Raw genomic sequence first — 10,780 nt, forward strand, 5'->3', positions numbered from 1 at the left:
CAACAAATAATACTTAGTCTCATACAGATATATTTGTATTTAATATAAAAAAAATATTAGTGTCAATTGAAACTTTAGAAAATTTTATATTTAATACTTGGAATAGAAAAGTTTGTTGATTTCTCTTCAACAAAATTTAAAAGGTTATATCTTGTGACAATTATGTCCAAAATTTTAAAACTTAACAGTGTATAAAATATCACTTCGTAAACTAGAAATTGGAACGATAAACTATTTATTCATGAACAACAAAGTATTTAAAAAAAAAGATTTTTTTTTTAAACAACTACAACATTTTATTAAGAGTGGAATATCAACTGGAAATTAATTAATTTATCTTTTTTAGCGAAACAATGGGGTTTTTTTTCAGAAGCAAAAGCTGAAGATTTTGTTGAGAGTGGGATTTGAACCCACGCCCTTTCGGACCAGAACCTTAATCTGGCGCCTTAGACCAACTCGGCCATCTCAACTCTTGATAAATATTATTAGTATGGTATTATATATTGTGTGTACGTTAAAAACTTTAATGGGTTTTTTTGGGTGTTTGCGTTAATATGTCAATATGTGGACCTTTGGTTCACGATATAAATTGCGCACAACACAATAAAGAATTTAAGTTGTTGATGAATCTGAAAAAATAGGACACATATATGATGTAATTAATTATATTTGTAAAAGCTAGGAAGGAATTTGCCATGAATCCCATCCCCTTTGATTTTGCTTGTTTTCTTTTGAAGACAGCTGAAAGAGTATGTTACTTGGGAGTAGGAAAAATATAAAGGAAAAAGTGTCAAATAGGTCACTAAACTTATCGCTTTTGTGCAATTGGGTCATTGAACTTAAAAAGTGTGCAATTCAACCATCAAACAAGCAAAATTTGTGCAATTGGACCATTTTTACAAAAATTTTTAATTCAATTTGAGTTAAAAACATTTCAATGTTGACTCCCAACTAGTATGGTAGAAGAAAATGACACTCTTAATACATATATGTTAGTAATATAATTGAATTTTACCAGAAATTTTTTGTAAAAATGGTCCAATTGCACAAATTTTGCTTGTTAGATGGTTGAATTGCACACTTTTTAAGTTCAATGACCCAATTGCACAAAAGCGATAAGTTCAGTGGCTTGTTTGACACTTTTTCCAAATATAAATCTGTGTAGAATGACTCTTTGTCATTTTATCTCGTGTATATTTATATCTTTTTTTTTTTGAGTGTATCTTTATATCTATTATCTCAGATTTTCTACATTACTTAAGTGAGGTTGGGAGTGGGATGAATAATCTCAAAAATCCGAATAAGGTTGATCCCTTATCTCAAATTGACCCCACCAATAGGGCAACAATTCTATTATTCTTCCCGTCTCACACAAATTATGAAATTTGAATAAATCAAACGATTGTTAATAACATGACTTTTTCGCTTTTCAACTTTTTAATTTTTATGATAATAAAGCGTGTTTGACTAATAAATCTTTTAATTTTATAGCGGTGAATAAAGTAAAATGCTTGACTAAATAAATAAATAAATAAAAATATAATATGATTAACTCACAAGCTGCACAATAAACGTTGTGTTTAGTTGGCATGAATTGTAATTCAATTACAATGAAATTCAACAGATGTGGAAACTATATTGTTTGATTGGAGGGAATTGCAATCCCCTCAATTAAATGAATTATGTAATCAATGCATCCTTCATGAATTGCAATTCATTATGAAAATGAAAGGAAAAGAGGTAATTGGAATTCAATCGAATTGCAATTCCCCCAATTTAATGAATTACGTAATTCATACCTCCCCATATGAATTACAATTCATTGCAAAAAAGAAAGGAAAAGAAGAAAAATCTATTTAGCTTTTGATGATGATTATTATTATATTATTATTGTGATTATTATTATTGTAATACAGAGCATTTTAGTATTTATAACTTTTTCCCTTCTCATTCCCAACTAATACAATAGAATTGTTCTTCTAATTCCTTCTACCCAACTAAACGCATTGTAAAACGTGAAATCCCAAATTTTGTGATCTCTGAGAAAGGAAAGTGGGAAAAGTCATGCTGTTTCTGTTTCTTGTAATCTCATACCCAAATCCAGTAGCTTTTTTGGTTGTCATTTTGGTGCCTACTCATCAAATTAAAATCGCCATTAACCTTTAACAAATACACATAGGCTAGGCTGGTACTAAGAATGTCTGCTGGACCACCAAAAATTGAATCTGTTCATTCATGAGAACATCAATTAGGCAACCCAATCCCAATCACTACCACATATTGTGACAACTTCCAATAAAGAGTAATGAATGATTTTTATTTTTTTTTCATGTTGAAATAATGAATGTCATTAAAAATCAAAATTGAGAATGTACTAAACAATTACAAGGTTGTCACCCAGAAATCCCTCACAAGCCACAATAGCCTCCTAGACAGCCAGCAAAATATTAGGGTGTGTTTAGAAACCGGAAAATGACTTTTGAAAATAAGTCAATTTTTCTAAAAACACTTTTCTTTTTCAGTGTTTGGTTACATTTAAAAAAAAAATTCTTAGTGTGTTTAGTTCATTTTCTGAGCAGAATTGTATTTAAAAATCAGTGTTATTTATAAAATAATAATAATAATAATAATAATAAACAATAGTTTCATATATATTAAATTAGTTAATATGGTATGATTTCATTGACTAGTTTTCAACTAAAACAAGACCAGATTATTTGGTTTCCATTGGAAACCAGATTAAAACTAGACCAGATTTGTCTGGTTTCCAACAGAAACCAAATAATCTGGTCTGGTTAGTTTTCGTCCGGAACCAGATTTCTAGTTCTCGACGGAAACCACCGGAAGATATGGAGAAGGTTGCAACTAAACCCTAGAAAATGACTTCCTAAAAAAAAGAGAAGTCATTTTTCAGATAATTGGCCTTGGTTTCTCAAAAATCAATTTTCATTGATTTTAAATTTTCGTCCTTGCCAAACACGGGAAACCCAGAAAATGATTTTTTTTTATGTTTCAGAAAAAAAAAAAAAATTATTTTTCGGGTTTTCAAACCCACCCTTAGTGGTGCCTAGTCAAAAAATTAACAACGTACAAAACATGAGGTGTGCAGAAAAATTGAAGATAATATTACCTGGGGACTGCAGGAAGAAGCAATATCAGTGGCATTCATGATCTGTGCAGCTAATTCATTTAGTTACAGTTGCCAAAGAATCTATGCAAGATAAAATTCAAGCTAGACAAGGCTTGTGCATCAGAATGTTTACCTTCAAGCCTTTAACATGCACTAATTGCTTCTATCATTCTTCACAAAGAAAATTCCTTTTCTTTTCTGTTTTTTTTTTTTTTAACCTCTTGGTGGCAAGAGAAAATTCAAGACCAATTGGACAGAGCTTGTGGGCATGGGGGGAGTAAACAATAAACTAAAAGCATTTAACAGCAATGAAAATATCAATGAAAATAGAGTTTCTCCTCTTCTCTGTTTTGTCATAATTAGTAGCTACCTAATCTTCAATTGGCATGCCTAATTTCCTGACAAAACTAGAACACATATTAACTTGATCACAACAAGTAGCCTAATTTCCTGACAAAACTAGAACACATATTAACTTGATCACAACAAGTAGCCGGTTATATAATATGAAGAGAAATAAAACCACTTTGATTGCACATGGGAGGAACCCACTATTAAGTTAAGGCAGAGTATCTGAATAATGCACAATTAGAACAGGATAAAGAACAAAACAATGAAAATAAGAGTACAGATATGTCAATGGCCAATGATAACATGTATTGTAATGAGCTGAAAACATTACATTAGAATTAATAATGATGAAATATTAAGATCTTGCAGATAATGATGAAATATTAAGATCTTGCAGATCTCAACCTCTGTTTAAGTTCATTACATGATGAGCTAAGAAAATATGTACAAACATTCAAACATAGCAGGAAAGGCAAAAAAAAACCTTCACACAGTGCAGTGATCTTGCAAAACTTGCCTAGAAAGATCAAATGCCCCACTTGCCTTGTAAATTAGGTGAAGATTGTAAGCTGCTTCTCTGCGAAGATCGCAATGACCAGGCTTTCGGATTTGGGCACACTGATTTTCATACGGAAAGCTTGGAATTGGGCAATCCTTTTCCATCGTAGTTAACACATTTTCATAATATGAAGCTGCAAGAGATACAAGGCCAACTTGTTGATATGCTCGAGCTATGTTGTATAACGCTTCTTGGCTATTTTCACAAAGCTGCAAATTGTTGTATAAAAATGCCAAGCCTTGTAGCACACATTGATGCTTATTCTTCAGCCTAATATCAAAGGCTAAGTTAATCAGTGCAGTGCCTATGCAAAGATTAATTAAAGGGCAATTTGGTAGAAGTTTGTGAGTTTCCAGGTATTCCCTAGCTGCTACTTGATACTGGCCGATTTCACAAAATTGATGCCCTGCAATGATGATAGGTGGGATACAATCTTTCTGTTGATTGCGAGCATGTAGTAGAAATCTATTGTTTGTAGAAGGAGCAATCTCTAGCTTTGATAGTGCTTTATAGTAGTAACTCCATGCTGCCATTTTTGAAGGATGCTGATGAAGGAAGTGCCTCAGAAAGCTGCAACCACTCTTTGCATCTTGGATTTTACATGCCAATTGGGCACCAAGAGTTGTAACACTATCCCTCCTTTCGTTAGATAATATATCGGAAGCAAACCTAAGAGTCAGATTGCAAACATCAAATGCTTCTTCATATCTCCCTAAAGATGCCAGAGCTTTGGTCAAGTCCACAAAGAGTTGATGATTCTCCTCATCTTTTAGGAGTTTAGGAGTGGGAGGTTTCTTTTTGTGCAGTGATACCCGAAATTCATCGTCTGAATCTTCGCTCTTCCAATCCAGACCAGCTGCTAAAGTTTTTGTTTTCTTTTCTTCCTTCAATTCAGATCTCCGTTGAAGGACCCTCTTTGCTCTGGAAGCCTTTCTTCTGTCAGTTACATTAGCCACTGGTTTAAATCCTTGCAATGGATTGTCAGTCTGATCATTGTCTAACACTTTGGCTCTTTCAAGAAGCACTCTCTTTGGAAGCTTCTTACCTACCTTTTTTGGACCTTCAGAGGTTAATGACCGATAAACCAAGGGATAGAATGTATCAACAAATTCTTGAATCATATCTTTATCTCGGTAGATGTTGGCAAGCCTGAGTTGCACTTTCTCTTCATGCCACCATTTTTCAGGTATATTACAAACAGTTTGCAACCCAAACTCTGAATTTGGAGGAGAAAGGAACGATATTGCTTCTTTATCTTTCTCTTTCTCGAGAAGAAGGGAAGCTAAGGTCAGCCGAGTCTCAACACTGTTTTCAAGCAACGGTATAGCTTTGCAGAAGAATGTAATTGCTTCGTCCATTTTAATCAATGATAAGTAACATTCAGCAATTTTCAAATTCAGAGTTCCACTGATAGGTCCCAACTTTCTTTCCAACATCAGGTAGTAATGTAAAGCAGATTCATAATGCTCAAGTTTCTTAAATGTGTCCGCAATTTCAATGATTGACTCAGTAAAATCATTTGCATTCTCTAAATGGAATGCCCCAAAAAGAGCTTTTGCATTATCTAAATCTCCAAGATGAAGGTAGCAAATTCCTGCCTTGGCTGTTAGATCAAACGACAATTCTTTTCCTGAACAATCTTTTCTAATATGTTGAAGAGCTCTAGAGTATTCACCATTTTCAATGCATATGCTAATTAGCATTGACTTGATTCTTGGATCACCACCAGTTGGGTAGTGGCTAAGATAATTCTCCAAAGAAACTAGTGAACATTCAACTTTACCGCACTGCTTATACAACTCTGCTGCCGATATGCAAGCATCAGAATTATCAGGACAAAGCTGATGTATTTGTTCATATAACTTAGCAGCTTTCTCATGCTCTTGAAGTTCTGTATAATGTGATGCTCCGAGGAATTTAAGTGTAATATCCTCAGGGTCAGCAGCTATTGCCTTGGGAAGGTAATAATTAACAGCAGCGGAGTTCCCTAGATCTAGAAACCATGAAAGAAGCGACTTCCACAGAGATGTTTCCTTAGGCCTAGTTACACTTTTAGTGGCAAGCATGTAGGCATAAATAGCCCTTTTCTTATCACCCTTTGCATTGTAAACAAGGCCGAGTGTATGATATGCATCATGCATAGGATTTCGCCTGATACATTCAGTCAGCAATTTTACAGCCCTTTCATAATCCCCAGTTGCATAACACAGTGTGGCCTCCCCTAACAATTTCTTGGCTACAGGATCCCCGTTACCTCTAGACCCTTTAGGCCTTCCTTTTTTTCTTTTTCTCCTCCTTGATTTCCTTTTACTTCCATAACACATGGCTTCCATAATTTCATCAAAACTAGCACCTAACACCTCTGTCTCCTTCTGTTTTTTTGAAGGCCCTTCATTTTGGTGAGCTGCAACTGCTTTTCTCTTTTTCTCAGCCAGTGCTTCATAATTAGCATCATCCTCCAGGAAACTAAAAGGTGTTATCTCCTCTTCTGACACTTCTTCTTCTTCACTTTCACCACTATACCCATCATCACACTCATCATCTGACCCGCTTGCTCCTTCACTGCCATCTAACTCCACATCTTTTTCAGAACCTGCATTTGACACAAACTTTGCACCGTCTTCAGAAGAACCAACTTCGTTTGTTTCTTCACCCATTGCCTTCAATCCACAAGGTACATATATGCACTTGACTCAGAAATATGAATACAAATCCACAGAATTGCTTCCACCTGCAAATCTGTAGCACTTTCTTCAGCCAGGAAAACAATTGAACCGTTTACATCACGTAATCAGGTAGTAAAAATAATATGATCACAGATGTTTAAAGTGCATATGGGGCATATCTACAGACAGCAATTTTACCTAAAGTAACAATCTTAGACCCAAAAAAACAAAAACAAAAACAAAAACAAAGACAAACAAACAAGTGGCGCACACACAAATTAGCAACAATTAGAAGTAACTGAATTTAGTTACAATAGCAGAAATTTCATATTTACCCCAAGATTATATACTTTCTACTTTCTTGATACACATACCTATAGAGAACTATACAAGCACATATATGCATCAAGAAAAAACTATTTAGAATGTTGAGAATCAGTACTCGAAGAATCAGAGCTATATATAAAATTATAAATGGATCATTATCTACATACAATAGAGTATCAGCACATTATTTACATATGCACTGGAATTCCTGGAAAGAAAGTAGCATAATTGCCTAAACAAATTATCTAGAGAGGGTTAAAGTCATAATCCACAAATCCACAAATCATAAATCATAAGCATTAAGCCACAAATCCACAAATCCACAAAACTATGAACTTACCCACGGGCGGTTTAGCAGGACAAATTATTTAGAAAAAAATTCAAAAAATAGAACTGTGAACTTACCCACTGGAGACTGCACTGCTGCCCGGAAGAGTGGAAGTTACAGCCAGCACTTCATACAAATAAGAAGTCAAAATTTTGAATTAAGGAATTAACCAATAATCATACATTATGACATTATGTACTTTGAAATTGCTAGTGCAATATAGTATAGCTATTAGCTTCTCTGTAACAGACTGTAAGCCATTAAAATTAAGTAATTAACCAAATCATTTTTCAATGTAAAAAACATACACAGAGGCCAGAGCCGCACAGAGCTAACAAACATAATAAGTAGTTAATTACAATTAACCTTTTGGAGTTTTGGTACAGCAATGATTTCAATTTTCAAATGGTCTGGACTCTGGAATGTAGCGACGGCGGTGGGCGTCATGCGTCGGCGATGGGCAGGCGGCGGCGAGCGGCAGGCGGTTGGCGTCGACGGCGAGGGGCAGGCTGTGAGCGACGAGCGATGAGCAGGTGTCGGGTAGCGGGCGGCGGACTGCGGTGAGCTGCTGGCCGGCGGACTGGGTGAAAACCGTGAAATTTGGAGCGGGAGAGACGACAGTGGAGACTGAAATTGTGAAAAACTGAAAATTATAGACTTACAATATAAAATTAAACAAATTTCTCTATAGACTTTTTTTTTTTTTTTGACTACTACTGACTCGGTTACAATTTAGTATCTGTTCTCGAACTTGCTCCCTCCAACATGGGGAGCAACCAAATGCCACTATAGGATACAACTAAACCACAAGGCCATTGGCAATTTCTCTATAGACTTAGTATTTTTTTTTTAATACAACTAATCAATTCGCCTCATCTGAGGCTCGATCTCATGACCTCACATGGGAGAGTCACTACATGTCATCTGAACACAATGTGCTTGGCTACAGACTTAGTACTTAGTAGTTACCGTATAATAGTATAAAACGGTATAAAATTTTTTTAAAAAAATTACAAACAGACTTACAGTATAAACTTAAAAGAAAATTATCTGACTGGGCGACTGAGCGATTGGCTGAGGGCTGAGGTAGTGAGGCCTAACTCTTGAGCCTCAGGGAGGTCGTCAGCCGGAGAGCCAGGAGGAGCGACTGAGCGAGGCCGGGGACGGAGAGAAGCGGAGTGGATTAGTGGAATCAAGAAGCAAAAGCGAGAACGGGGTCTTAAGTATGTGCAGCTCACCGGCTGTGCCTCTGTGGTCAGTGGACTTTGGAGGGGAATCATGGAGATTGGAGAAGCCGTCAAGTATTCGAGGTCTCAAGCCAAGAAGGAGAGACCGAGAGAGTGAGGGTGAGTCGGTGAGAGTCTGGTCTCTACCCCTCTGGCAGCGACACTGCGTTGTTATTTTGTTAAAGGTTAGCCGTTAAGGAATTAGGAATAGATATTGGGAGATTGCGGGCAAATTATTGTAGAAAAATTCTTGATGTATTCTTAAAACTTTACTCCCAACTTTTACTCTCACTTGTGTTTAAATTTGATTGGAAAAAGAAAAAAAAATGAATGGATAAACATCATGGTCCCTACTAAATTGAGCAATCAAAACATGTCAAACCATATGAAGTATAAAATGGGAGTATAAATTAGGAGTATATGTAGAATTACTCATTATTGTATGAATCATGGTTAACGGAGTACTATGTGGACCATAATAAAAAGTACATTATTCGTGTACTGAATGTATATTATACAAAATAATGTATTTTTAGTAGTAAAAGAATGTATTTTCCATGGATACAATGTACATTTTTAATATATTAAAAGTACAATATTTGTATACTGAATGTAGATTATTTGATAGTATGGTCCACACAGCTGTGTGGACCATGATCCACACAATAATGATTGGAGATTGGAGATTGGGGTATTGGGCTTATATATTGCTTATCAACTTGGGTCTTAGGCTAGTGGGCTGTGGGCAGACGGGCAGTGGGCTTAGCTAGTTATATACTTATATAGTTATATTTCACTAATATATATACTACTAGTTTTATACGCGCATTGCGCGAGTGAGTTAATGCCCAATGTTTATATTTAAATAAATATTTAAAAGTATATCAATGCAAGATTATATAGGAGAAGTTTATACATGGGTAATTGAATGTCGAATTTTTTTATTTAAATATCTAACTCAAAGTATATGAATCCAAGATAATATAGAAAATTCATTATAATTATTATTAAAATAAATATTTGCAACCTTGTAAAATCGATAGTCTAAATATTTGGTCTAAAAATGATAGTCTAAATAAATACTACTTTTAATTTGAATTTTTCTAAGTTTTCTTAATTCTCTTTTGAGTAACATTGTCATTGTCTTCATCTTTACTATTTGTTCTCTTCCTTTTTTGTTGGTAGTGTGTTATTTGCAATTCGGTTATTGTTGGTAGCATAGATGACAACGCAATGCAATGATATTATGATATAGGAGCTATGGGCTTTCCTTTAGGTGTTCTGCTTGGGGTTCATTTGGTTCAACCATTATTGTTGAATGAGTTATTGTGGATAAAGAAATCCCCAGTTTAAGAAAAATGATTAAATAAATTAATAAAAATTTGAAAATTTAAAATATTATGTATTCCAAAGATATTAAAAGGAAGTTTCTCGCTTCAATTTGCTGGGTAATAGGTTATTTGAGTACCTTCATTGTCAACAAATCCCCCAAGTAGTTAATATGATTGGTTTCAAACTATTATTTTTTATTTTTTTCATGGTATTAAAGAAATACATATGTATCATTTTTTGGTGTAACTACTAATTTATTTAATTCAATAAGAGTAAAATAGAGTGATTCCGGTTCAATTTGTTGGGTTATTTGAGTACTCTTTTGTCAACCAATCCCCAAGTAGTTAATATAATTAGCTTCAAATTATTTTTAAAAAAAATTATAGTATTAATAAAATACTTGGTAAATAAATATATAACATTATTTTGTACTATAACTTTGATATTTAATTACAAGGTATTGAAAAAATAAGATAATGGACAATGTAATGAATATCAATTGATAAATTTGAATGTAAAGAATCTTTGCATGAGAGAAAATAAAGACAATATAACTAATGAAATTATTTCTTTTATTTAATTTAAGTTTTTGATAATGAATAAGTTTTTCAAATAAAGGTATTGTAGACACATAATTCTAAATTAAAGAAATACATATGTATCATTTTTTGTTGTAGCTACTAATTTATTTAATTTAATAAGAGTAAAATAGAGTGAGAAACTTAATTATGTCAAATTTGATTGAGATGAGATTCGAACCTAAGACCTTTCTTATAGAAATTAATGGGTAAGTTAAAAAGTTAACGGAATGCTAACGGAGAAGAGAATATTTAACGGAAAACTTAACGGATAATCATAAAA

General features: G+C 34.0%; 1 protein-coding gene and 1 non-coding gene across 3 annotated transcripts; both read right to left on the bottom strand.

The window, feature by feature from the left end:
* Nucleotides 1-389: 389 nt before the first annotated feature.
* Nucleotides 390-470, bottom strand: TRNAL-AAG. Its single transcript has one exon. It is a non-coding gene; the product is annotated as a tRNA-Leu (tRNA).
* A 3,294-nt stretch (nt 471-3,764) lies between these two features.
* Nucleotides 3,765-7,981, bottom strand: LOC116002868 (general transcription factor 3C polypeptide 3-like). 2 transcript variants are annotated; one of them, XM_031243052.1, is made up of 3 exons: nt 7,728-7,981; nt 7,439-7,453; nt 3,765-6,779 (listed from the first exon to the last, which is right to left on the bottom strand). In XM_031243052.1, exon 3 carries the CDS (start codon nt 6,695-6,697, stop codon nt 3,968-3,970), a length of 2,730 nt encoding a protein of 909 aa, XP_031098912.1. In that variant the 5' UTR covers nt 6,698-6,779; nt 7,439-7,453; nt 7,728-7,981; the 3' UTR covers nt 3,765-3,967. The 2 variants fall into 2 exon arrangements, with proteins under 2 accessions (XP_031098912.1, XP_031098911.1); XM_031243051.1 differs by having other exon boundaries at nt 7,439-7,487.
* Nucleotides 7,982-10,780: the final 2,799 nt, after the last annotated feature.

Source organism: Ipomoea triloba, chromosome 13 (assembly GCF_003576645.1).
Source record: "Ipomoea triloba cultivar NCNSP0323 chromosome 13, ASM357664v1".
In the NCBI taxonomy this organism is placed as follows: Eukaryota; Viridiplantae; Streptophyta; class Magnoliopsida; order Solanales; family Convolvulaceae; genus Ipomoea; species Ipomoea triloba.